Source organism: Mustela erminea, chromosome 7 (assembly GCF_009829155.1).
Source record: "Mustela erminea isolate mMusErm1 chromosome 7, mMusErm1.Pri, whole genome shotgun sequence".
Classification (NCBI taxonomy): Eukaryota; Metazoa; Chordata; class Mammalia; order Carnivora; family Mustelidae; genus Mustela; species Mustela erminea.
The window spans coordinates 59368539-59395889 of record NC_045620.1 but is presented as its reverse complement, the minus strand read 5'-3'; the positions used below and the strand labels follow the sequence as shown (position 1 = coordinate 59395889).

Genomic DNA, 27351 nt, shown 5'->3' with positions numbered 1-27351 from the left:
AAAGTAAGAAAAATAAGCCTTTTAAGTTAAGTGTAAAAATAAGCCTCTCAGAGACTCAGACCTAGAAAAGTTAAAACTTGAACTGTAAGAGTGATAGACCAACAAGGGGAGAAAATTCGGAGGACACTTTGAAATGGTGACACATTTGAAGTCTGCTGATCGGTGTTAGATAGGTTAGATGGATTTTTTGTGTGTGCCTTCTGGAGAACATGCTAGCTTCAAGCATTCTTTTTTAATCATGTTATATAACTGACTTTTGTTAGTTGCTATATATTTTTTGCATTTTTGTAATAAGACCGTTTTCCCATTTGTAGTCAGAATTATTTTAACACATATTTCGAACATCATTTTTCCCACTCTCTCTTTTTTTTTAAATAAAATCTCTGCACTCAACATCCAGCTCAAGCCTACAACCCCGAGATCGAGAGTCACATGCTCTACCAGCTGAGCCAGCCAGGCACCCCAGTTCCCACGCTTAATAGTAAACTGTCTGAAGTTTACTACAGAGCTTTGCCTGAAATATCATCATAAAATTTAAAGGATATTTTAAATCACATGTTATAGAGCTCTTATAGAGCCGTTTTCCCCATCAACCTACACCAGATTCCTATGAATAGAATCACAGTGTTTAGAACAGCTTATCTTTGAGCTATTAGCATTTAAAGTTTAATTATATCTAACAGTTGAAAGGTTTAAAAAGCATATTTATAAAAGGTTATTGCAGTATGCAACTTAATTTTTTTCATAGGCCCGTAATTTCCAAGGTGGTTATTCCAGTGACTGTTAATATTCCTTTGACTGCTAACACTTAGTACTTTACAAAATTACACAGTTTTTGGAAGTATATAATGAAGAATTACAGGGAGTGTAAGTGCCAAAATATATGCATTTTTGTGTGTTTATGAATAGACTTTTTCAGCTTTGTCTTTTATTCCCTTGTTAATTCATTACTGTAAAGTCTTGATTGATGTTTGGATGCTGTTTATTTTTGGAAACCACAAATAGTAGATTTCAAAGGCTCATACTTTTGGTAGTTATTGCCAGATTCTTGACACAGAGTTTTTCAGCTACTTGATACTGAAGATTGAGAAAATACTGAAATACTGCACAAAATGGAACCTTTAGAATGGACTCTTATGTGTAAGCACCTCTGTCAGTTACTGTTTTTCTGCTTCAAAAAACTGTGAAGCTAGTTGGAATTATCTCACATTGGTATATGGAGAGAAAACACTAAAAATAATGTCCTGTTGTAGTTCTACATCTGATAGGGAGGTAGTCACAAAATGGCCAACCTCAAAAGTAAAATGATAGGAAAATAAGTGGAGCATTACATAAACATTAATTTCTCCTACAGTGATGATGTGAGTTTTTAAATTGGGCTGTAGTTTTTTTCTTAGCATTCAGTCATTATCTGATGTGTGTGATATTTCTATTAAAAAAGAACTTTTTCGTGGAAAACATGATGACTTGTAAGCCTTGAAGTGTAAGACTGTGAGCCCCAGTTCAAAGCCACAGTGTTACCTGCTAAATAAAATATCAGTATCAGCCATAGCTGCACTGGCTGTTAGGATAATCACTAGTCTCCTGTGACTATTTACACGTAAATGGATTAAAGTAGAAAACTGAGTTTTTCAGTTGCACTAGCCATGTTTCAAGTGCTCAGGAGCCACATGTGGCCATTGGCTAACATGTCAGACTCAAGGTTCAATGTTCTGTTAACAAGGCTGGTCTGAATGGCATGTTCTAAAAATCTTAATTATAGGTGATAGAGGGAGCTATATGTGTTCATAAGTCTTTCTTCTTATCTGTCCAAATGATCATATTTTGAGGGTTTTGTTTACTTTTAAGGATCACTCTAGATGGGTAGTGAATACTCAAAATTTTTCTCTTTTCCTGAAAATTCGAGAAGCTTCCCTCAGATTTTCAGAAGTCATTTCATAGTATGCCAGGCACTAACAAGTTCTCACTACCGTCATCCTAGCTGGAAAATAGCTGTGATTTGGTGGAAGTGTGTATGGGGAGCACAGACAGGAATATTCTCATAAAATTTAGACTGTTTCCGCAAGGGCAGGATGGAAACCTGCATCATATGCCTAATAGATTTTTTTTAACAGGGCTTTTTCAGGTCACATTATTACTGGAAACTGTAGGTGTCTAGAATTTATGAGGACCTCATTACACATTTTAGGTTTTTTGAGTACTCCAGGGATAGTGTTTTGTTAGCTTAGAGCTTACAGTGCTTTGGCATAATGGTAACTGTTGCCCTAGTGAGCCTGGCACTCTGTTAGTTGGTAAAGTTTTTATTTGAGTTTGAATGGTGGTGATAGTAACTGCATATGTAAATTCCAGGTTCCAAAGCTTCCCCAAGATCACAAAAGTTGCTTCCAGTTTCTTCAGAAAAATTGGCTTGGGTAGATACTGTCCTCCAGGTGGTAGGGCTTCACTTGCTTAATACAGAACCATCACAGAGCTATCTGAGTGGGGGGCTGTGAGGGTGTTTCTTTGTTACCTTCATAGTTGCTCATTGGAAGTGTTCTGGAAGTAGGGTGTGTGTGTGTGTGTGTCTGTGCGTCTGTGTCTGTGTAATAAAACTTGGATCTTGTGATTTAGGAAATACATGCTACTCTTTCCTATCTTTCCATCTACCTGAAACTATTGATTGAGCAGTTCATAAAAGCACAGATACTTTATTCCTGTCTCAGTGAGTTTATTAGCCAGTTTAGGGAATCAGTGCAAACATGTATGTGCCTGATTGTGTGGAAGTATAAGGTGATCTGTCTTATATGTTACAAATTTGGTTTAGACAGTAAAGGTTATAGACCAAGGAAACAAGGTATTTAGAGAAATAAGGGAGTGATAAAGAGAAAAATAAGTTGGTTCAAGGTACAGAGAGATCTGAGTGCCAAATTGAGACTTTTATACCCTCCTATAGAGAGTGTATAGTTTGGAAAATATGGTAGGACCTAATGAGTATAAGAAGATTAGGATCATTTTGATTGCTGCTATGAGAAAGTAGAGGGACTGTGTTAAAGTCTCTGTCCATCGGTTACAAGGTGGCCAGTGCCTCAAGTAGGTAGGAGCAGAGGAAAGGGAAAGGAAGGAGGTCTCTGGTTCTGGTGGTCAGTTTGGTTGGTTGTGTGGAGCAGGTGATGGTGCTGTTAGAGAAAGGGCAAACGTTGAGAAGTTGGTCTCAGTAGAAATTTACAGCAAGTAGAAAAGCAGCTGGGTATGGAATTAGGAGTTGATGGTTCTGAGGTGCTCCTCCAGCAGACAGACAGTGAAAGAGATACCTGCGTTTAAGAAGCAGAGAAGGTGTGTGCAAACCAGGAAGGAGACTCAGAGCAGCTGGAGAGTGGGAAGACCCTGGCAGCTCAGAGAGAAGCCAGAAGTGCTTCCCATGGGGCGGACATGGTATTTTAATAGTCCCAAGAAGTAGGGGGCAGAGGACCGAGTGCCATTGTTTCTTCTCTGATGATGACCGAGAATGGTCTTTAAGAAAACCTTAAGGTGAGTGATGGATCAGTCATAAACTGGTAAGGATTTGAGGTGGCTGTTTATAGCTCGTGCCAGAAGTTTGCCAGTGAAAATAAAGACAGACAGATACAGGAAGCACGAAGAGGTCATTTTATCCGACAAAGATTTGTTCACCCGTCTCATGTGGCTAATGAGATGTATAATCTGTAACACCAAGGAGATGGTGAGTTCAAAACATTCAGGGGAAGCTGGTGAATTATGCAGGAGGTTGAGGGAATGTGGTGTGTGTGTTTTCTTTCGCATTTTTTTTTAGACTGCCACTCTTCTGTGGTGATTTGTTGTCATTTGGTCACTTTAACTGCTGATTATTCCAAGCATTTTTTTGTGTGTGTGATTAAGGAAACTACTCTTTCCCAGATAGGTGGTGTTATCCTTTCTATATAACCAGACTGTTCGCTAAGCACAGTATAAAATCCAGATCTTTCTGTGTCCTTGAAATAGGAGTGAATTTGTTAGTGGGTACAGAGAGTGGCCTGATGCTGCTGGACAGAAGTGGCCAAGGAAAGGTATATCCTCTGATTAACCGAAGACGATTTCAACAGATGGATGTCCTTGAAGGCTTGAATGTCTTGGTGACAATATCTGGTAAGTGTTCATTTAGTAAAGCACTACACTTCCATTAGCTTTTTTTTTTTTTTTTTTAAAGATGTTATTTATTTATTTGAGAGAGAGTGTGAGCTAGAGAGGGCATAAGCAGGGGTGGGGGCAGAGGGAGAAGGAGAAGCAGAAGCATACTCCCCATTGAGCAGGGAGCCGGATGCAGAGTTTGATCCCAGCACCCTGGCGTCCTGACCTGAGCCAAAGGCAGATGCTTAACCAACTGAGCCACCCCGATGCTCCTAGCTTATTTTTTGAAGTAATGGCTAAATGAGGTATAACCATATAGCATGGTTTTACAATAAGGTGATAGAAAAATGTATTCAGATGTGACTGACACGTACGCAGTGGGTCTGTTGCCCCTCTAAAGAGCAGTGTGGAGAAGCACAGGGATGTGCACTGTCTGGTAGACCCCTCCCCTGGGAGCGCTCTTGGCCCCGGTGCTTGTGCGCCTCAACGCGGCTTCTCCAGCATGTAGGTCTGTACCCACTTTCACCCACAGGACTTTCCTTCATGCAGAAGGCATTGTGCTCTGCCACGATGGTAAAAAGTACTATATTGTGTTTTCTTATATCAGTTAACACTTTTCTTTTTCTTTCTAAAATAAAGAGTTGTTTTTTTTTTCATTTGTGTAATACATGTTCATTGGAGAAAATAAGAAACTAGTGCAGAAAAGCAAGTAGGAGAAATGAAATGTAAAGTCATCCAGAGATACTCTAGCTATTGATTCTTCAGTTTCAACTTCTCGTTTTTAAGCATATACACACTCAATATAGACTTAAGGGGGGGGAATCTGGATAAAAATGGTTATGCAACATTTCAAACATACAGAAAATAATAATAATGAGAGAATAACTACATAATAATGACACCCACATACTGATGTGTTACTTCTAACAGGTGTTAAATACTTACGCTTGTACCTGCGTTTAGCATCCCCTGCCCCATCTAGCTGCCATGGTACCCACTGTCCTGAAGTGAGGGTGTATCTTTCTCATTCAGGTTTGTCCAGATCATGTGACTTGCTCTTTCCATGTCATTAATCATTTCCCCAGGATACCTTTTTTTACCTGGCTATAGAGTATTTCTTTGCATATATACTCTAAAATTTATTTACTTCTCTTAGAAGCCTTTTAGTTTATCCCTTTTTTTCCCTCTTATGTTAACATTTTTCACATACATCTTGTAGCTTACTTAACCATTGTGTATATATATCCATGTTGCATAAATAATAATTTGTATTATTGCTGGAGTCAAGAGTATGCAAAATTGAAACACTTTAAATAGGTCTTATAAAAACCAGCAGCAACTGTGATTTAATACTTGCTAACTCAACTTCTTCTATTTGTTTATATGTAACATTTCTCGGAGATATTTTAGTTTTCAAATGGGCTTTTGGTTCTAAGTGAAGGGCCTTTGTTAAAATGCAGTTATTTCTCCATCCATCTCACACTTCAGTGAGGAAACAACCATTTATAACTTGACTGCTGATGGGGGGAGTGGGTTTAAAATTAGAGGAAAAATAAATCTGCTAAAAATTATTTAAACTTCATTTTGTGATCCAGTGAACAAGAAGATTTATGGGGATCACGGATCAGCTGATACTAGTAATAATTTTTTGGTCTACTTTTCTGTATTCTTTTCTCTTTTGTAATGGTTTCTACAATCAGGAAAGTAATACATGTTAATTGTAGGAAGCTTCAAAAATAGAAAAAACTTGGAAGAATAAAACAAAATACTACCCCATCTCAAAGGCAACTCTTGTTGACTTTTTAAAAATATTTCTTCCTCATTTTTTTAAAGATTTTATTTACATATTAGAGAGAAAGAGGGACAGCATGAGAGAAAGAAAGAGAGCATGAGCGCAAGCAGGAGGAAGGGCAGAGTAAGAGGGGAAAGCAGGCTTCCTGTTGAGTGGACCCTGGGATCATCACGTGAGCCCAAAGAGATACTTAACTGACTGAGCCATTCAGGTGCCCCTCCTCCTCCTCATTTCTTTAAATATTTATCACAATATGGGAATGAAATGCTATATATATAAAGCTACATGGTTTTTGTTTCATTTAACATTTTATTGAATATTTTTCCATATTCAAAAAGTCTTCAAAACTTAAAAATATTAAAGTATAGGATGTAATAAAGTATAATTATAAGTATATATAGCTCAATGAATTGTCACAACCATCCTAGGATGGTTAAAATCCATTCACCTGCCCTGGTGAAGAAATGCAGCAATCCCAAGTAGCCCAGAATCTCTCCTGCAATACCCACTCTGCTGCCTCCCAGTCCTTGCCCATCCTGGTCCACACAGGGAAGCACTGTCCTTTAAGATTATACCTTAGATTGGTTTTACCTTGTTTGAAGTGAATTGATATAAAATGGTAAAACAGTAAGCATTTTTTTGTGTCTGGCTGTGTTTTTTTATAAGAGCATCTTTAGGTTTACAGAAAAGCTGAACGGGAAATACAGACAATTCCCATATTACCCCCCACTTCCAGTTTTCCCTATTATCTGCATTAGTGTAGTATATTTATTGTTAGTCGATGAACCAGCATTGACAGTATTATTAACCAAAGTCTGTAGTTTATACTGAGGTTCATTCATTGTGTTGTACAGTTTAGTAGATTCTGACAAACACCTAATTATCTACCATTACAGACTAATTTCACTGCCCTAAAAATCCCCCGTGCTCCTCCTATTCATCTCTCCCCCAAAGTCCCTGGCAACAACTGATTTTTTTTTTTTTAAACCTAACTATATAACCTCCAGAATGTCATATTTGGAATCATAAAGTATATAGCCTTTTCAGACTGGCCTCTTTCTTTAGCAATATTATATTTAAAGTTCTTCCGTGTCTTTTCAGACTTTGATGGTATATTTCTTTTTATTGCTGAATAATCTGTTGTGTGGATGTGTCACTTTGTTGATCTGGTCACTTATTTAAAGACCTCTTGGTTGCTTCCACATTTTAGCAATTAGGAATAAAGCTGCTATAAATATTTGTGGACAGCTTTTTGCGTAGACGTGAGGTTTCAACTCCTGTGTTTAGTTAAATACCTAGGAGCATGATTGCTGGAACATAAGATAAGATAACATTTAGCTTTGTAAGAAATAGCCAGCCTGTCTTCTGAAGCAGCTGTATCATTTTGAGTTCCTACAGGCCACAGATGAAGAGTCCCTTTTGGTCCACAACCACATCAGTGTTTGATGTTAATGGTGCTTTGGATTAGTGTATTAGTGAGTCATTATTGTTTTAATTTTTAATCCCCTGATGACGTGATGTTGAGTATCTTTTCACCTGTTGGTCATCTTTAGTGAGATATCTGTTAAGGTCATTTGTCTATTTTATAATTGGGTTATTTGTTTTTCTTACTGTTGAGTTGTAAAAGTTCTTTTTATATTTTGGATGCAAGTCCTTTAGTTTTGCAAATATTTTTTCCCCCAGTTTGTGGCTTGTCTGTCTATTCTCTTAACAGTGTCTTCTGCAGAACAGAAGTTTTTAATTTTAATGAGGTCTAACTTACCAGTTTTTTTCTTTCATGGATCAGGCTTTTGGTGTTGTATCTAAAAAGTCATTGCCAAATCCAAGGAGACTGTCCCTAGATTTTCTTCTATATTATCCTCTAGAAGATTTATGGTTTTGCATTTCATATTTAGGTCTATGATCCATTTTGAGTTGATCTTTGTGAAAGGTTCAAAGTCTACAAATTCATTATTTTTGTATGTGGATGTTCAATTGGTCTAGCAATGATTGTTGAAAAGACCAACCTTTTTCCATTGAATTGACTTGTTCCTTTGTCAAAGATTAGCCCATTATATTTGTGTGGGTCTATCTCTGGGCCCTCTGTTTTGTTCCATTGATCTGTTTTTTCTTTTTGCTAATACCTATTGTCTTGATTATTGTAACTTTATAGTAAATCTTGAAGTCACATAGTATCAGTCTTCCAAAGTTGCTCTTTTTCAATATTGTATTGACTGCTCTGGCTCTAGCCTTTCCATATAAACTTTGAAGTCAGTTTATCAATATGTATTAAATAACTTGATAGGGTTTTGATTGGGATTACACTGATTCCTTAGATGAATAGAACTGATACTGTAGCAATGTTGTGTTTTATGCATGACCACTGAATGTATCGCCAGCTATTGAGATCCCTTTTAATTTCTTTCTTCAGAATTATGTTAGTTTTACTCATAGAGATCTTATGTAGGGCTATTTTATTAGACTTATAATTAAGTATATCCTTTTTTGTCTTTAGTGCTTTTTTTTTTTAAGGATTTATTTTTTTTTTTAGAGAGAGAGTGGGGAGGAGTAGGGGAAGAGGGAGGGAATTTCAAGCAAACTCTCTGTCCAGCGTGGAGCCTGACACAGGTTGACACAGCCTGACAACCCTGAAATCATGACCTGAGCCAAAATCAAGAGTAAGCCACTCAGGTGACTGAGCCACTCAGGCCACCCCTGTTTTTAGTGCTTCTGCATAGATGGTGCTGTGTTTTCAATTTCAAGTTTCCAATTGCTTATTGCAAGTATATAGGAAAGCACTTGACTTAATATATGAACCTTGTAACTTGCAACCGTACTATAATCATTTTATTAGTTACAGGATTTTTTTTTAAACCAGTTCTTTGGTATTTTCTACTTACATAAGCCTGTATTTCTTCCTTCCTGTTTTGTATACCTTTTATTTCCTTTGTCCTATTGCATTAGCAAAGACATCTGATGTTTAGGAGTGGTAAGTGGAGGCACCCTCCCTTCATTCCTAAAGAGGAAAGTATCTAGTCTCTTACCTTTAAATATGGTATCCTCATAAGTTTTTTTGTACTTGTTCTTTAGCAAATTGAAGCAGTTACCCCTCTCTTTCTATTTGCTGTGAGTTTTTGATCATGAAGTGGATGTTGGGTTTGTCAGCTGTTTTTTCTACATCTATTGATATGATCATACGATTTTTCTTCTTAAGCTTGTTAATATGTTTAGTTTCTTCTATTCAGCATCGTTTTGTTGTTGCTTATAGACCTATTTTGTTCCATTTCATTTCTGTGTATGATTGTACCACAATTTATTCATTCTACTCATGATACATGTTTGTGTTTACTGTTCACAGCTCTTAGGAGCAATGCTGCTATGAACATTCTCATTTGGGGGCTCATACACACACATTTTTTTGGAGAAATTACTGGATCATAAGTAGGGTATGCATATATCCTACTTTACTAGATAATGTCAGACTTTTCAGAATGGTTCTAACAGTTTACAACACTAGTTTCTGAATTTCTAGTTACTCCACACCCTCCCTACTTTCAGTACTTTTGTTGTTGGTTTTTTAGTACCGCTGTTCTTTTTAATTCTAGACACCCTGATAGACGTGTGAAATTATATATCATTATGGTTTTAATATGCATTCATTAATTGACTATTGAGAGCAAGTACCTTTTTCACGTACTATAAGATAACCTCTTTTACCTGTTGTGGTCAATTCCCCACTTTTTCTATTGGGTTTTCTCTCTTCTAAATGATTTATAGGTTATGAGTCCTCTGTCAGTTATGTAAGTTGCACACATCTCCAGGTTATGGTTTGCTTTTTGCTGGATCTGAGTCCCTGCCTAGGGTGATTTATTTAATATTTCTATGCTGTCTAGTGGGACATAATAGCTACTCCAAAGAGTTTTGAGAATCAAAGGACATTATGCATGTGAAAACACCTTATAAGTTCTATTGGTTATATTGCTGTGCATGTGTTAACTTTATGGTTTATAGATACTGACTGTTTACATAAGTGTGAGTTCTGTATTCTTTTAAATTCTTTTCTTTTGGGGTGCCAGGGTGGCTTAGTTGGTTAAGCATCTGACTGTTGATTTCAGCTAAAGTCATGATCTCAGGGTCGTGAGCTTGAGCCCTGCAATAGGCTCTGCAGCAGGCGTGGAGCATGCTTAGGGTTCTCTCTCCCTCTCTGCTCTCCATGTTGTCCTCTCAGTGTGTCTCTGTCTCTTTCAAATAAATAAATAAAATCTTTCCTTCTAACTCAGGCCTATGCTTGATAATAATTCTATAGATTAGTCCATCTGAATAGCTTAAATTGAGGTTCTAGTAAAACACAGAGAGGTGGTTTCCTTAGAAGGATATTTATTGTTCATTGACATTTCTTTGCCTACTGTTGTTATTAATGATGATATCTACTTTGAATATGCATGTAAAATATTTATATTTGTTTTACTAGGCAAAAAGGATAAGTTACGTGTCTACTATTTGTCCTGGTTAAGAAACAAAATACTTCACAATGATCCAGAAGTTGAAAAGAAACAGGGTTGGACAACTGTGGGAGATTTGGAAGGATGTGTACACTACAAAGTTGGTAAGTTCCTGGAGAGTCAGGGGGGTTTTGTTTTGCAGGGTTTAGTTAGTGTTGTTTCTGATCCCCCAGCTCATTTCTGCAATTATGTTTTCTAAGGCATCTTCTAAACCTGAAGTGCCATCTAGACTTATATAGTGTACCTTTTAGCATAACATCGTTCATTTCTGCTGCTCACTCTTTCCTCACAATTCATCTTGTAAGTGAGGCTTTTCACCCTTCTCTTTGACAGTCCATATTCTTCTCCACAAGCTGTGGCCACAAGAACCTCTCTCAGGAAACCTTGCCAAAGGAAAGCCAGCCAATTTGGATTCTTGCTTTGTGCTCTAGGCCTATTCTCCCATTTAGAGGACTTTGAGTCCTTGGCAGTCACTGATAGAAAGTTTGAGAGTTTGAACAAAAAGCTATGGCTTGTCGTTTTGAATGAAGTGAACTGTGCAGAACTACTGTGTTCTTAACTACTAAATGAGTCAGGCTGGCCAGCCAGTGTTTCATAGCAACTGTCTGTTTTTTTTTTTGTTTTTTTTTTTTTCTTGTTGGCTTGCTTGCTGTAATTCTTATAAAATAAGAGTTCACAGGAATAAAACTAAAACAAATTTTTTATGTGTGAAAAAAATAAAAATACTGGTACTAATGTTGGAAATAAAGGGGAAATAATGGAGCTTAGCCAAATTAAACTTTTATGGGAGAGATGGTACATTATAATAGAATTTGAAATCGGAATTTGAGAAAAACAAGATATGGTCTCTATAAACCTATGACTGACTAACCTAAGGGTCTGTTATATACTGATTTCTGCTGATATGTTTTATTTTTTTCTGTTTATAAAGTACATGCTATTGTCAGTTCCTCTGCTTCCAAGAATTTTACAGTCCTTGACATTTTCTTCTTATTTGTGTACTCTGTCTACAACTCTCATATCATTGATTAATAATGATTATAGGAGCCACCCCAATATTGGACTGATTCTATGTTACTAGAAAAGTAGTACTATCTCCTTGATTAAATCTTGGGATTAGGATTTTTTGTGTTGTGTTTATGTGAAAGAATTTTTGAGGTGTAATGAGAATCATCTAAGTCTAAATTTAATGAAACAGGTCAAAACAGGTGAAATGTATATGAATAGATTATCCTGCAAGGGGAGCTAGAGGCAAATGTTTTAGACAGTGCTGTGCTTTTCATTGAAACAAAACAGCAGTCCTCCGGCCTGTCATTCTTACAAAATGAATCAGAACATTTTCTGAGAAAAGAGTGTGTAATACCATTCATTCATTATCTTTGTACTTTCAGGAAATTATATTCCACTTATCAAGACCTGTGCTGTACAGTATAGTTTACCATCAAGAAGAGGGGCTATTTAAATTAAATTAATTAACGTAAAATAAACTTTAAAATGTAGTTCCTTAGTGGCAGTGGTACATTCCAGGTGGCTATCATATTAACAATACACACATATAAAACCTTTTGATCAAAAAAAAAAAAAAAACAAAACCTTTTGATCATTGCGGAAAATTTTATTGAACGGCACTGGTTTGGACAACCTCTTGTAATCATTTGTGTCTTGATATTAATGTCAATGATTTATTTGAATAGTGACAATATATGGAATTTAACAAGGTGTTACGAAGTTAACAAGTCATCACTCATGTACAAAGGAATCTGTAGTAGTGTGACTTTGGGTAGCTTATAAAGAAACAGAGCTACATGTGTAATCACAGGCCCTGAGAGCATCTCGGTTTTCTTTGTTTACAGTTCTGTGACCACACTTATTTTTTATTTATTTTTTTTAATTTAAAAGTTGTTGGTTGATGTATAGTGCACTATTGGTTTCTGGAGTAGCAGGCAGTGGTCCATCACTGATATACAATACCCAGAGAGTGTCTGTTTTCAAGCAGAGTTACTGGGCTGCAAGAGAACCACAACAGCTTTGTGAAGAAGGCATTTTCAACTAATTTCCTTTACTACTGCTCCTTTTTTATAGAACTTTTTAGGCAGAATTCAAGTAGTCACTACCTCTGTCAATCAGAATGTGGTTCAAAGTGATACTTCACTGATAAACCACACTCTTACCCTTTTGAAGTAATACTGAGTCCTTAAGACTTCAGAGTGGTATGGCTGACATTGTTCTTGATTGTTAAATACGTGCAATCTAAGAAATTAGGAACATTAATGAAAGTACTCACTGATAGTAATCAGAGTATTGGAGTTGAGTCCCATACATCCCCATACATTCAGGAACAGCCTGATTCAAACATAAAGTATTGGAAAAGGAAACTGAGATTTCATCTCTCAGTATTTTTCTCCTGTTGGCCTTAATGACTCAATAGAAGGCATATTTGTAAAGTTTGCAGAAGACAACAGGATTTGGATTTCCATGTTGATTCTGACTTGTGCTTCTCTTGTTTTATTTTTGTTGTTTTCAGTAAAATATGAAAGAATCAAATTTCTGGTAATTGCTTTGAAGAGTTCTGTGGAGGTCTATGCGTGGGCACCCAAGCCATATCACAAATTTATGGCCTTTAAGGTAATAGCATCATGTGTACTTACAAGTAGCATCAGCCGTGCATGTGTAACCAAGAACCAGGGCATAAAACTCACGTTTAAAAAAACTCTGAACAGTTAAAACTGATCATTAAAAAAAATTATGTAATGACATAGTGTATAACTATATCATAAGAGAGGTCATTTCCAATGTAATAAGCTTCACTGTCAGCTTTCTGAGTCCTCAGAATATGAGAAGAAGAAAGCTAAATATGTGGTAGGCACTTTGATTGAAATGTCAATATTGTCACAGAGGAAAGGACAAAATAACACCCTCTCTATGTAAAAAGTAGACTTTGACTTGCTACCTGAGGTCATGCATGTGTGTAAAGATTTAGATATGGTTTTTTTCTTTAAAGATTTTGTTTATTTGGCAGAGATCACAAGTAGGCAGAGAGGCAGGCAGAGAGAGAGGAGGAAGCAGACGCCCCTGCTGAGCAGAGAGCCCGACTTGGGATCCTGGGATTATGACCTGAGCGGAAGGCAGAGGCTTTAACCCACTGAGCCACCCACGCGCCCCTAGATATGTTTTTTTTTTTTTTCCCTAGATACGTTTTTGATAACAAAAAAGTACCCAACAGTAGGCAGCTTGAAGGTATATCTCAATAGAGTACTAAAAATTAGAGAAATTCTTCATAACATAAGGAATATGTACTATGCATTAAATAGGAAAAGTAAGTTTTAGGAGCGCCAGAGTGGCTCATTGGGTTTAAGCCTGTGCCTTCAGCTCAGGTCATGATCTCAGGGTCCTAGGATTGAGCCCCACATCGGGCTTTCTGCTCAGCGGGGAGCCTGCTTCCCCCTCTCTCTCTGCCTGCTTCTCTGCCTACTTGTGATCTCTCTCTTTCTCTCTCTCTGTCAAATAAAAAATTTTAAAAAATTCTTTAAATAGAAAAAGTAAGTTTTAAAATGTGAATACTCATTTTTGTTTAAGGGAAAAATCTTAGCAGTTTTCTCTGTGGATATTTTTAGTATTTTTTTTATAATTCTGGAGTTTACATTAGATACAAACTTATGAAATTCTTAGTTAAAATTAAAATGATACTATGACATTAGATATTACAAATAAGTTGTATAGTAATATATATTAAATATTATAAATAACTCAATAACCTCATTTCTGATATTAGGCAGAAAACCTTAAGCATCATGTGGCTGTTTTAGTGCATATCAAGAAGTTAAGAATTTTTCATCCAAAATTATTCTATTCACTTATGTTTTTAATAGTTTTTGGTACATTTTATTAAGGAAGGGTGCACTTCAAGTATTTGGAAAATTGACATATTTAGATTGTTTATTGCTTGATTCCCCAATAAAGCAGGATAAATGGAGTTACCATATTTGCTTTAAAAATAAATCCACATATTACTGACTAAAAGTAATTGGTAGGAAAATTGTAGTTCGCTTCTGCGATCTGGTCTTAATATCCTTTATGTACCAAGTGTACTCTCTGAGTTGCTTTTATAAGTATATTTCTTAAGTCTGTCTTGTAAGCTGTAGGTATTGATTCTAATGACGAACTGGGGTCACCCAGTCCGTTATAGGTCATGCAGGCTCTTCCGGTACAGCGTTTCATTACTGTATCACCCTAGTCAAGAAATGAAAGTAGAAGTCTGTATGATGACTATGATGACCTTACTAAAAATTCTAAATATTTGACTCCTACAGCTCTTCCTCTTTCTCCATTGCCTGCATTTGAATAGTTGAATAGTATACTACAGAAGGTCCTGATTATTTCCCGTTAGATGTATTTGTCAGCAAGGCAAACAACAGAGTGGAATTCTTGGGCCAACTAGGGAGAATTTGCAGCATCACTTGTGGAAGAATTGTCTTCCAGATGCTGATTGACAGACAAAAAAATAATAATAAATTTAAAAAGACTTACTTTCCAGAATATTTTTGTTTATGATTTTTGCCAGAGTGGCTCAGTAATTGAGTAACTGAGTGCCTAGGGTTTGGCTTCTCTAATTTGATCCATCAGAAATAAGTTCTACTCTGTCTTATTACTTCTCTCTTGGTAACTACTTTCTAGTCATTTGGAGAATTGGTACATAAGCCATTGCTGGTGGATCTCACTGTGGAGGAAGGCCAGAGGCTGAAAGTGATCTATGGATCCTGTGCTGGATTCCATGCTGTAGATGTGGATTCAGGATCCGTCTATGACATTTATCTACCAACACACGTAAGAAAGAACCCACACTCTATGGTTGGTTGACTGGCTTCATTTTGTTTTGACTTTTTCTTTACTCTGCTTAATGAACTAACACAAGCAGGGATTCCTTGCTTCCCCTTGGTATGGGGGTGAGTATTTAAACAATATGCCATTTTCAATAGCTAGCTGCATGCTCTGAGACAAGTGGAAATCCATTCTCCTGGCTCTGTGAGGCCCTCCTGAAAAACTGTTAGCCCTGGCTTTGACTAACATGGGATGGATTTGGGGCAGTTGCGGCAGGCCAGAACATCCCTGGGTTGGTAATGGTTTAGGGAACAAAATTTCTTAATGGAGTCCACAGTCCAGATATGTTTCAGGGGCTTCAGAAATGTGAACTCATAGAGTATAGGACCTGTAAAAGGTAGTCTTTGGTATATATGCTACATGGGTTTTCCAAAATTTTATTCAATTGCTATGTATATTCACCAAGAATATAAACCAGTGCATTCACCAGGACAGTCTTTTGAGCACTTTTTTGGGGACAGAAATAACCACAAACCTGCTTCTCTATACTTTGTTCCTCTTCTGTAGATCCAGTGTAGCATCAAACCCCATGCGATCATCATCCTCCCCAACACAGATGGCATGGAGCTTCTGGTGTGCTATGAAGATGAAGGGGTTTATGTGAATACCTATGGAAGAATCACCAAGGATGTGGTCTTGCAGTGGGGGGAGATGCCAACATCTGTAGGTAAGTATCACTCGGGAAAAGGTAGCATTTGTGAGAGTGGAAGCCTTCTCTAAAACTGCATATATTTATCACAAGTTTTACCTATTGTTTAGAGTTTCTGGTCATTTGGCAGAATGGTTAGCAATAGATGGAGAGTAAAATTGTAGATTGTGGGACTGGTTATCATCTATTTTAAAACAAAATCCAAGTGATTATTGAGCACTTTTTAAAACTCTTTTGTCATTTAATCCTGAAGACATCCAGGGAATAGAACAGATGTTATTGACTGATTTGTGGAAAGTAAGGTGAGACAGAAAAAGGATAAGGGACTTTTTCTTTCAATTGGCAGAGCCACAGCTTGAAACACAGTCTCTTGATCTTCCAGTGTGCATTTAAGAAAAAAAGGGGCAGGAAGGATGGTATCTGAAACTTTCAGTTTATATGCCCTGCCTCTTATGGTTCCATTGCAGTTAGTCACTGTCTCTCTTCCTCACTTCTTTCCTGCCTTCCTTATGACTGGTTTCATAAAAATATGAGCACAGAACTCTGTGCCCAGTGAATCCCTGCTCACGATAAGCATGAACCATCTCAGGAATTCAAATTACCACTTTGTAGGATAAATTTTAAAAGGTTACAAAGGCAGAGTTCCTTAAAAACAAAAAAGTCATTAAATGGTAGACATTTAGGTGTGTGTATGTATTATGTGAGCTGCATCTTTTCATGGCTGTTTCCTTATCTTTAACAATTAAAATATGTTTGTCCCTCCCCCCCCCAAAAAAGCATATATTCGATCCAATCAAACGATGGGCTGGGGAGAAAAGGCCATAGAGATCCGATCTGTGGAAACTGGTCACTTGGATGGTGTGTTTATGCACAAAAGGGCTCAAAGACTAAAATTCCTATGTGAACGCAACGACAAGGTAATGGTTTCCTTACAACTTCTTTTTAGCTGCTACTAGCTTTAATAATTGTTTATTTTCCATGGAGCTTGTTGAAGCCTTTTCCTGGGGTTTTGATAGATTTTGAAATAAATTCATCAAGCAACATTTTAGTAGTGACTTTTTAGACCTGTTTATGGGGGATGGGATATATTTTATTTTGTGTTTGCTTATAAGGGGACAAGAGATACTTACCTCCATGGGAGTCATTAGTGTTGGTTTGTTTTTGGTGGTTGTTTTTAACCCCATTAGGTGATCTGTGTGAGCTGTGTTTGGGTTTAGGGACAGGGAAGGTTAAAGCTGCTAATTTAAATGAATGGGATTCTTCTGTGACTGGAAGGAACCCCCTTGGAAATTTGGGTTAGGTAAAAGTTTCCTCTCCCCTGATATGCATCAGAAAGATACCACTTGTCACAAGTCAGAAATACCTGAGCAAATCTTTTTTTATTATTATTAACATATAATGTATTATTTGCCCCCAGGGGTACAGGTCTATGAATCATCAGGCTTAGGCATTTCACAGCACTCACTGTAGCACATATCCTCCCCAGTGTCCATAACGCTGCCACCATATCCCTCCCCTCCCCAACTCCCTGCAACCTTCAGTTTGTTTCCTGAGATTAAGAGTGTCCTATGGCTTGTCTCCCTCCTGATCCCATCTTGTTTCATTTTTTCCCTCCCTACACCCAACAGCCCCCTGCCCTGCCTCTCAAATTCCTCATATCAGAGAGATCATATGATAATTGCCTTTCTTTGATTGACTTATTTTGCTTAGCATAATACCCTCTAGTTCCATTCATGTCTTTGCAAATGGTAAGATTTTATTTCTTTTGATGGCTGCATAGTATTCCTGTGTGTGTGTGTGTGTGTGTGTGTGTGTGTGTGTGTGTATACACACCACATCTTCTTTATCCATTCATCTGTTGATGGACATTTAGATTCTTTTCATAGTTTGGCTGTTGTGGACATTGTTGTTATAAACATTTGACAGTAAATCTTTATGCAGAAGCATGAGCACCTCCTACAGCTGAGATCCCAAGACTTTAAAGTCCCACATAAAACCTTTGTTTTTCAGAACTGGCCACATCCTTGTCTTTCCAGGGGCTGCTTTGTCCCTGGAAGACCCTCCCTAAGTCAGCCTTGGAGTGAAGCAGCTGGATGGCTTAGGGTATTGTCCCATCCCACCTGCTTTGAGAAGGACATCCTGGTGGGCCTTGCCTTTACCAAGCCCAACTTTCTTTCTCATCTGTCCACCTGGATGGAAATCCTCTGGCCACCTGAGGCAACCTATTGCAACCTTAGGAATTTGCCTCTTAAGAAGTTTCCACCTCTTACTTCACATTAAAATATATTATATGGCCCGGCCACTGGCCCACTGATTGACTGCTCAGATTAAATTTTAAAAACTCAGCTTGACAAAAGAGCTGTAGCTCTGTCGTTGTCAGCTGGTCCTCCTGCCTAAGTATGTGCTCACTAAATAAGCTGCATCACCCCAGCCCACTTTCCTGCAATCCTATAGCTCATTTACTAATGCAGTTCACATTTTTTTCTAATAGCATCTCCCAAATTGTTTACCTTAAAACCCCATACAATCTCTGACTCATTCCAGGATTTTGCCAGCTTTTTAGTTTATATTTTTCTGAGCATATGTAATATAGCCATATCTACAATATTTTTCGAACTTCGGGCATTTAGATATTTTTATTATTTATAATGTTACATCCCTTAAAGTTCATTAATAAAAGACCGCAAAGCGGGCGCCTGGATGGCTTAGTTGGCTAAGCAACTGCCTTCTGCTCAGGTTATGATCCCGGAGTCCTGGGATCAAGTTCCGCATCAGGCTCCCAGCTCAGCAGGAAGTCTGCTTCTCCCTGGGACCCTCTCCCCTCTCATGCTCTCTCTTTCACTCTCTCTCAAGTAAATAAATAAAGTCTTAAAAAACAAAAATAAATAAAAGCCCAAAAGTAGATTGTCATAATTTGACTATACAGTCCTCTGAAATAACTTAATACATTTTAGGTTAGTTTTTTAAAAGAGAAAAAGCAAGTTGCTGAGGAGTCCTCTCCATTGCTCATTGTGTTTTCCAGACACATTTATCTCTTAGATGTTATTAGCAGTGGAGATAAAGAGAAATTGCTCAATTTCAGAAAAAAACAATTTTTTTTCTTTTGAACTCTCACAATATGGGAGTGTGAGCCTTCTTAGTTGTAATCAGAATTGCCTCCAGAGATGATGACTACTTACATATGATAAATTGATATCATCTCAGATTTTCTTTTGGAAAGGGCCTTTGGGCTTTTAAGCTTCCTGCATTTAGAAGTGCTGAGGTGTCAGTGGCTCTAGGTTATCTGCCTGGGAACCGTCAGAAGCATTGCTGGGTTGTGTTTTCATGGTAAATCTCTCACTCTCTTTTTCTCTTGCTTTTGCAGGTCTTCTTTGCCTCTGTTCGGTCTGGGGGCAGCAGTCAGGTTTATTTCATGACATTAGGCAGGACTTCTCTTCTGAGCTGGTAGATGCAGTGTGATGAGGCTTGCTGGCCCCCAGAGTCTTCAAGATCCTGAGAACTTGGAATTCCTTGCAACTGGAGCTCAGAACTGCACCGGTTTGGTCCAGGACAGCAAACACCACGTGTGGGGTTTTTGTTTTGTTTTGTTTCGTTTTTGTTTCCTTTCTGCACCTCTTACCAGTTTATCCCCCTTCTTTTCTTTTTCCTACTCAAAAATAAATCAAGGCTGCAATGCAGCTGGTGCTGTTCACATTCTACCATCAGGTGCTATAAGTGTTTGGGATCGAGCGTCAGACCAGAAGGCAAACGCCTTTCCTTCAGCTCCAGAATTCCTTGTTTCTGAGTGACTCTTATGGGTGTCAAAGGTGGAGACCGTGAACATGCCATTGGTTTTGTTGGAAATGGGCACATGGAGGTGTAATATGGTGGTCTAATGAGCAGTTTGCTAAAGCAGAGAGCAGATTTAATATAGTAACATTAACAGTGTATTTAATTGACATTTCTTTTTTGTAATGTGACAATATGTGGACAAAGAAGAAGGTGCAGGTTTAAGAAGTTAATATTTATAAAATGTGAAAGACATGTTACTAGGATAACTTTTGTGGGTGGGGCTTGGGAGGCAGGGTGGGGTGGGTTAAGGGGGTCCCATTTTGTTTATTTGGATTTTTTTTTGGCTTGGCCAAAAACTGTCATTTTTCTGTGTACCAGGTTTTGCCTAAATCATGTGCAGATGGTTCTTAAAAAAAAAAAAAAAAAAAAAAAAAAAGGACAAAGAAAATGTGTGCATTTGTATAATGGCCAGAACTTTGTTGTGTGACAGTATTAGCACTGCCTCAGTTAAAGGTTTAATTTTTGTTTAAACCTAGAAGTGCAACAACAGTTTTACCACAGTCTGCACTTGCAGAGGAAAAGAAATTTTTCAACCACATGTTTATTTTTTTTGCCTACCTCATTGTTTGTAATGCATTAAGAGGTGGTTTAGTTTCTGTTTCTTGGAGGAAAACATTAATGTTTAATTTAATCTTAATACCAAAACTATCAGATTGAAGTTTGACAGTTAATTTGTCACAGGTCTCAATAGGCACAAGAGAAATTGTCCCTGAAGATGGGAAATAGCCATATGGCTTCATCATGCTCACAGATACAGTCTGTTTTCTAAGTTCACAGGGCAGAATGCTTCGTTTTCACCAGATGCACCATTAGTGGTTGATGGGCAACTGTGGCCTACAACATAAAAGAGGCCTCAATGCTCTCTGTTCGGGGTTTGGTAGCAGATGGGTGGTCATACTAGAATAGTCACACAAACTGTTCAGTGTTGCAGGAACCTTTTCTTGGGGTGGGGGAGGGGTGGTGTTTCCCTTTTCTAAAAATGCAATGCACTAAAACTATTTTAAGAATGTAGTTAATACTGCTTATTCATAAGATGGCATCTTCTTGTGTTTTAGGTGTAATATCAAAGCCCTGGCTTTTCTCCTCTCACTTGCTCTCTTGTTCTCTCTCTGTTTTTTAAACCAGTTTTACTTTATGAATATGTTCATGACATTTGTAATAAATGTCTTGGGTAATAATTTGTTATATGGCTTCATGGTCACTCAATTCCTCTGAGACTGTTAATCTCTTGGTAAAGGAGCAATGCTCTGTGTCCTGGCTCTGCCAGCTTACTCTCCTCTTGTGGAGTTTGAGTGGGAGTATTGTGTGATGGTGGCTTTAAACTTTGTTTACCAAACAGAACTTGGTGTTTCCTAGGCTTAATCCTCCTTTGTGGGTAAGTTTCTTTTACAGCATGAAAAAGGAGGATTTTCCTCCCAAAAAGATAACAGTCATTTTTACCTGTCAGGGCTTTGTCCAGCATTCTTATCCTATTTGGTGTCCACTTTGACCCCTATCATTCTCTTCTTCTTGGTTCAGCATCTTTGCCAAAGGCTGTCCTGGAATTACAAAAACCTAGCAAGAAACAGATACACTCACAGGTACAAAAACAACACAGATGTACCTACTACCCACAAAGACAAGATAAGCTGAAAAGGCTTTGCCGTCTTCTGAAAAGGACAAAAGCATTGGAAAAGGCTTTTTCCATCTCTAAGACTTTGGAGTGATGCTAATGTCCAAAGCAGGAGGGACTAGTTCTTTTCTACTAATCTGTAGTTAACATAGAGAAGATTGAAGAATTAATCTCACCTATGGAAGGGACTTTTTTGAGATGGGCCAGATGCCATCACCATAGGACTTCAGTCAAAATCAAATTAATGCTGGTGATTTCCTGTGTGTTTTGGCTTTTTGAGTAAGAGTGAAATGTGCCACAGTGAGCATGTGTGCATGCCAATAGGAGAAAGAACTGGATGGCAGGGTTGATTATAGCCTCTCGCATGACTTCACAGAGAGGTAAAGTTGAGCGGGTGTGGGGGTGGGGACAAAACTAAACTTCTGATACCAATAAGGAAGAGAAAAGACTTGAGGCATCCGGGTCTCAGCTATCACATATACACAGACCTGAAGCTCAGTATCTGTAAGGCAAGGGGGGGTGCACAGGTAATACAAATGGTTTTTCATTGGAATTACTGAGTAGTTAGAACTTGACAGAAGCTGGATTTCCTTTCCAAGGTGATGGGGTCTGAGCTCAAGCCAGAATAGGGCCTGTCCTCATGCAGCAGCAGGCAGCCATCGGGGGCACTCTTGTGGTATTTGCATGGAATGTGATTACATCCATCTCTGGGTTTAAGTCACTTGAGGTCAGACAGCCATTTGTGGTGGGGGCAGGCAGGGATGGGGCAAGGCAGGTGCCTCGTGTGTGTGCTTTCCTTGCTTTCCTGGCCTCAGCACCTCATAAACCAGATTATGTTGCTGCAGCTTCATGGATGTGCCCAGTTAGTTTTCTCCATAAAAGATTATGAGCAGGTGATATGTTATTCTTCTAGAGAAGGGATGGTTGGTTTGTTTTTTTCCTTTAACAGGGTAGTGACTTCACAAAAGTGCCAAAATGGCAAAAACTACAAGAGAAAACAGTATTATGATACTATTACTATTTATATTTAGCACTGCTCTTCAAAACAAAATACAGGTATGTCTGTAGGTGTAGTCATAGCTTCAATAAGTAATACCTTTCTGTATTTAAATCAGAGTAACTGTATTGAGTGCAGTGTTTTTTTCCTCATGCACATGTTACGTTGAAAATGTTTACAAAAATGGTTTTGTTACACTAATGTGCATCATATATTTATGGTTTATTTTTAAAAGTGATTTTTTATTTTATTTAGGTTTTTGTCTTATAGTCCAGTTACAGTGATTCATAATCCCTAACTTTGCCAATTATAAATTTGCTAAACAGTAATACAAATGACAGACTGCATTAAATTTATTAATCCTAGAGCTACAAAGCAGACTGGTGGCAAGAACATGGCCTTCCCCCACCCCCCAGTGCTAACTTGTCTTCTGTGTATTATGAAAATTACTGTTGGCCCCTCCCCCCTTTCTCTTTAAATAAAATAAAAATGACACCTATCTTATGTGGCATGAGTTTCAAATATATCCTGATCCTTCAAAATGTTACCTTCCCAAAGAATCCATATTTATGCATACCTCCATCCCCAGCACCACTCTTGGCTAGCGAGGGTGCCTCCATATCCTGCCATCTCCTGTAACAGGGATGTTTGTTCATGGGGAGCTCTTGATCACCGTGTTCTTAAAGCCAAGAATGGGTAAAGCTGATCCTTAAGGAAGATGCAGGGTTTTATTTTTGCAAGTCTGAATTCAATAAAAAAACAGCATGATGTCTCTGTATCTAACAGGACAATTGAAGTACCCTTTCTCAAATTGGCACCATAAGTACTAACTTAAGCCTAGTAATTGGAAGGCCTTTGTGGCCAAGGCCTTGGCGTGTCCCCGATTGATTCCCCCCCGAGATCTGGCAGGTATGATCCCCACTGGATAGATGTGGGGTCATATCACCATGATCAGCGCCTTGGCCAAGCCTCCAGGGTTGCAGAGGGTGGCCACACAACATTATCATAAATTAAATCTTAATAACTAGCTCCTTTGTGCTTCATATTAGAAACATGTCATTTCTCTAAGGTAAAAATAAAATTATAAATACCTAGGCCACCAAATGAGTTTGTTTTTTTTTCTTTTCCTGCTTGATAATTTGGTGCAACTGGTGGATGATTAGGAATAAAAATCTGGTGGAGGGCTAGTTTTCTTGGAACCATGATTCAGCCCTCCTTAATCCTCTACTGCTGTGGATCTCACTTAAAGCTAGCAACCAGAATGAAATCAGCCCCTACAATTGACGCCAGCTCAATGTTTTGACATCACATTAAGACTTCAGTGAAATTGCTACTTTTTCTGCCATCTCTGACTTTAACAACAACAGATGCCCTTGTTTCATTTGCTCAGTATGGTTAACCCTTGAACAGCATGGGGGTTGGGCTTACCGGTCCCTTGTACCATCCAAACTCTTGAGTGTAACTTAGGACTCCCCCCAAAACTATCTAGTGGCCAACTGTTGCTTGATTGGAAGCCTTACCAATAAAATAGTCAACTCACCCTATTTTGTATATTTATATACTGTATTTTTAAAGTAGGCTAGAAAAAAGAAAATGTTATTAAAGTAATAAGAGAAAAATACATTTGCAATCATGTACTGTAAATAAGCCACATGTAAGTGGATCCAGACAGTTCAAACCTGTTTTCAAGGGTTGACTTATGTTGTTAGAAAGTAAAACTGAAAAAAAAGAGAACAAGGAATTGAAAGTTGGGAAAAGTTGTTACTACATTTTCTTATGGAAGATATAACAGGTTGAGTTATAGGTTCTCATACTTGGTCTACTTTTCCTTTCATTGTGAGGTTAATCATACTAGACCGAGGTTTCAAAATCTTTTGTGAAGCCGTCCTTAACTTCTCTATGCTTATAGTCAGTAACCTGTTCTGGTCATTAATAACTGGACAAGGTGTTGTTTTGCTTACTTTTTGCTTCTCTCTGAATACAGAGCCTGCGTATGAGCTGAGGTTAGCTCTCAGGGTTGAATTCTCTGCTCCTCCGAGACTACCAAACATGTTGGCAGCCAACAGGCCATTAGAAATTCCTTGTTGTTTGCTTAAGTAGTATGGAATTAAAACACTGATGTTAGTCCCAGGGGAAACCAGGACTGCTATGCCCTGTGGGACTTGCGAGGAAGTGCACTGGTGTAGACAGGTCTTAGAAAGGGTGTGGAGTTCTACCTTATTGGGCACAAGGCCACACAGTGCTTTAACAGGCCATAAAACTCACCAGTCCTTGCTGCTGCATGTTGGCTTTCTGTAATAACAGGACCCTTGATTCCTAGGTCTTATCTCCTAGTTTATTTGATTATCAGAAATTTGAATTCGATGGTCCAGTTCAAAATGCACCCCCCCCAGAAGTTTTGTGGAAGGATGTCAAGGTTGAGCAAGGCAATTTTGCCCCTTCCTTAAATTTGTTTGGATGTCAGACATAACAACAAACCTTAGAAACCAATATTAAACAACTTTTTCACAACAAATGATATTAAATAATGCCTTGATTAATTTTTAACAGCTTTACTGAGCTATAGTTCACTTAACTGTATAGTTCAGTGGCTGTTAGCCTTTTCAGACTTGTGCATACATTACTACCATGATCAGTTCTTAAAACGTTTTTATCTTTGCGATTATCTCCTTGTCACCCCACCTCCTCATCCCCCTAAAGTTTTAGGCAATCACTAATCTTCTTTTCCAATACGGATTTGCCTCTTCTGGGCATCTCATATAAATGAAATCTTACAATATGTGTCCTTTGTGACTGGCTTCTTCGCTTTAACAGAATGTTTTAGGATTCATCCTTGTAGCATATATCAGCATTTCATTTCTTTTTATTAGCATCCTTGGTTCTTTACCTTTGTCACTGGTGCCCGCTTTCAGCTTTAAAACCAACCACCTACCTGATAGCCAACCACATTGCAGCCTCAAATGAAAACTGCAGCATTAGCCATCCACCCTGCAGGGGAAGAACTGACAAGAGGTTTCAGAAACGGTTTCCTGCTAACATGTGTTTCCAGTTTGAGTTCTTAGAAACGCAGTGATCACCCCCCCACACACACACAACCACCACCCCAAAGAGATCTTGATCCTAAACATCAGGCTCATCCCGGGACAGAGACAAGGTGGTCAAGGTTTGGAATGGAGGACTGTTTGGGAAGCACCCCTACCTGCCCACAGAGAGCAGTCCTCTAACCCCCAGGAAGGTTGGGAGTGGTAGGTGTTCTGCTTGTGTCCAAGGCCTGGATCAGAGTACTCAGCTTGTCCCTCTAACTTTCCTGTGCTCACCTGTAGGAAGGGTCATAAAAGCTGGTCTTGCTGAACCAGATCCCTTTTTAATCCTAGGAGAATACTTAATAGTCAGATTTCAAAAGGGTCTTGTCCTATTGGCATCTTTTTTATCTTGCCGGCATCAAGGATGTTTCCTTGGTGTTGTCTTCCTGGGAGGCATTCTAATTGTCCTCAACTTTTCCATTGCAGTGTACATCGTTGAGTAAGCATGGACACTAGCAACTTCTGGGAACTTGGTGGCATTTTGGTCAGTCTAACAAGTTGAGCAACCACGGGGTGCTGAGCAGTCTTGAGGTATGGCACTCTGGGGAAATGGAGGGGAGTTGTCTAAAGAGCCAACTTCGAAAGTGGTGCCTAGTGTATTCTAGATGTTGAAGCAGGGCATTTAGTAATGGTGCATATGAAAAAGATTTATACTCTCTAGCTAAGAACAAAAAAAAAAGTGGCTGCTGAAGGGTTTGGTGTGAGTTCAGACTGTTTGTCTAAAATTGAAGTGAGAGAAGATGATGCCTGCATTGTGGTTAGGTGACGTTTGGTTAGGTGACACTTGTTACGGGATCTGGACCAATTGCAGCCTTGGCTCAGGGGAGACCTGGGTGGGAAGGGCTCCATAGAAACAATTAAAGATTGTTCAATTAATCAATCCATTCTAGTTTTTGGCTAACAACAATGGAAGCAAATATTTTGGGTGCATTGGCTATGCACCAGGCATGTTCTAAGGACTTTTTACATGCCTCTTAACCTGTAGAAGAAAAGATTCAGGGTATCCACTTGCTGACTTAAATTTATTTGGAGAGATAACAAATGCAGGAGAGGTGGTTCTGCAAGGTGCCAGCTGGTAGAGCCAGGAAAGGTGGGTTGAACTGTAGAGAGAATTTGTCTCCACTATGAAAGGCACCATCGCAGTTGTCTAGAATGAATGGGCACCTTGGATGCCTGGCCAGGCCCATGCCGTTGAGGCTGTTTTTGTTAGGATGTAGAGGAGGCCTCTTGAGGTGTTTTGGGATTAGATGCAAGGCTGGTTAACAGCCCATGAGCCATGTACAAAACGGCTTGGGCACCCCTTGTAAACATGAATGCATTTTTTAAGCAAATAGATGTTCAGGCAACAATCCTAAGAGTCTCCTGGTCTGTCACAGATATGGGATAGGTGATGGCATAGATGGGAACTTTCTCCAGGGTACATTAATGTGTTTGCTGGCCCACAGAGCCCCCTCTCCAGGGCTTCTCCTGTGGAAGGCACATGATGTTTGATTCCTCTTTCCCAGTCAGTGGCCGCCATGCTAGCGAACTCTACAGCCATCACTTAGGACTCCTGCAGATTTTCCCACCTCAGGAAGTGGGCAGGTTCTGCTGGACCTGAGACCAGGCAGTGTTGTTGAGTGGTCCTGTAGGGCTTTCTGCATTTAGTCAGCCTGCTCTGGGTCTGTCAGGTTTTCAGCCTTACCTAAACAGTGGAATGCCAGTATATAAAGCAGAGAAAAGAAATGCCGATTTTAAGTTCAAATTTATAACGTCCTTCAAAGATGAAATAATGAGAACCGATACTGCTTGGGGTTTATGGATCATAGCCGTCAGTGTCTATATCCGATTTTCAGTTCTCTAATAAGGAGCTAATTCTGATGCTGGCAGGAGTATGGTTGCCATTTTAAACAGTTAGCCCTGCAAAAACACAACCTAAGAAGTGTTA

The 27351-nt window shown here is 38.6% G+C and overlaps 1 protein-coding gene across 26 annotated transcripts in view; it reads left to right on the top strand.

Annotated features, from left to right (window-relative positions):
- MAP4K4 (mitogen-activated protein kinase kinase kinase kinase 4) overlaps positions 1-24070 on the top strand; it is a 198078-nt gene extending 174008 nt beyond the window's left edge. For 13 of the 26 annotated variants that reach the window (XM_032351743.1, XM_032351740.1, XM_032351760.1 and 10 more), the window contains 7 exons: positions 3976-4119; positions 10344-10478; positions 12899-12999; positions 15049-15222; positions 15760-15919; positions 16679-16818; positions 19266-24070. In XM_032351743.1, the coding sequence (XP_032207634.1) occupies positions 3976-4119; positions 10344-10478; positions 12899-12999; positions 15049-15222; positions 15760-15919; positions 16679-16818; positions 19266-19349 (938 nt within the window). In that variant the 3' untranslated portion in view covers positions 19350-24070. The remainder of the gene's footprint in view (positions 1-3975; positions 4120-10343; positions 10479-12898; positions 13000-15048; positions 15223-15759; positions 15920-16678; positions 16819-19265) is intronic. The other 13 variants (XM_032351761.1, XM_032351756.1, XM_032351755.1 and 10 more) reach the window with 1 other exon arrangement.
- The last annotated feature ends 3281 nt before the right edge of the window (positions 24071-27351 follow it).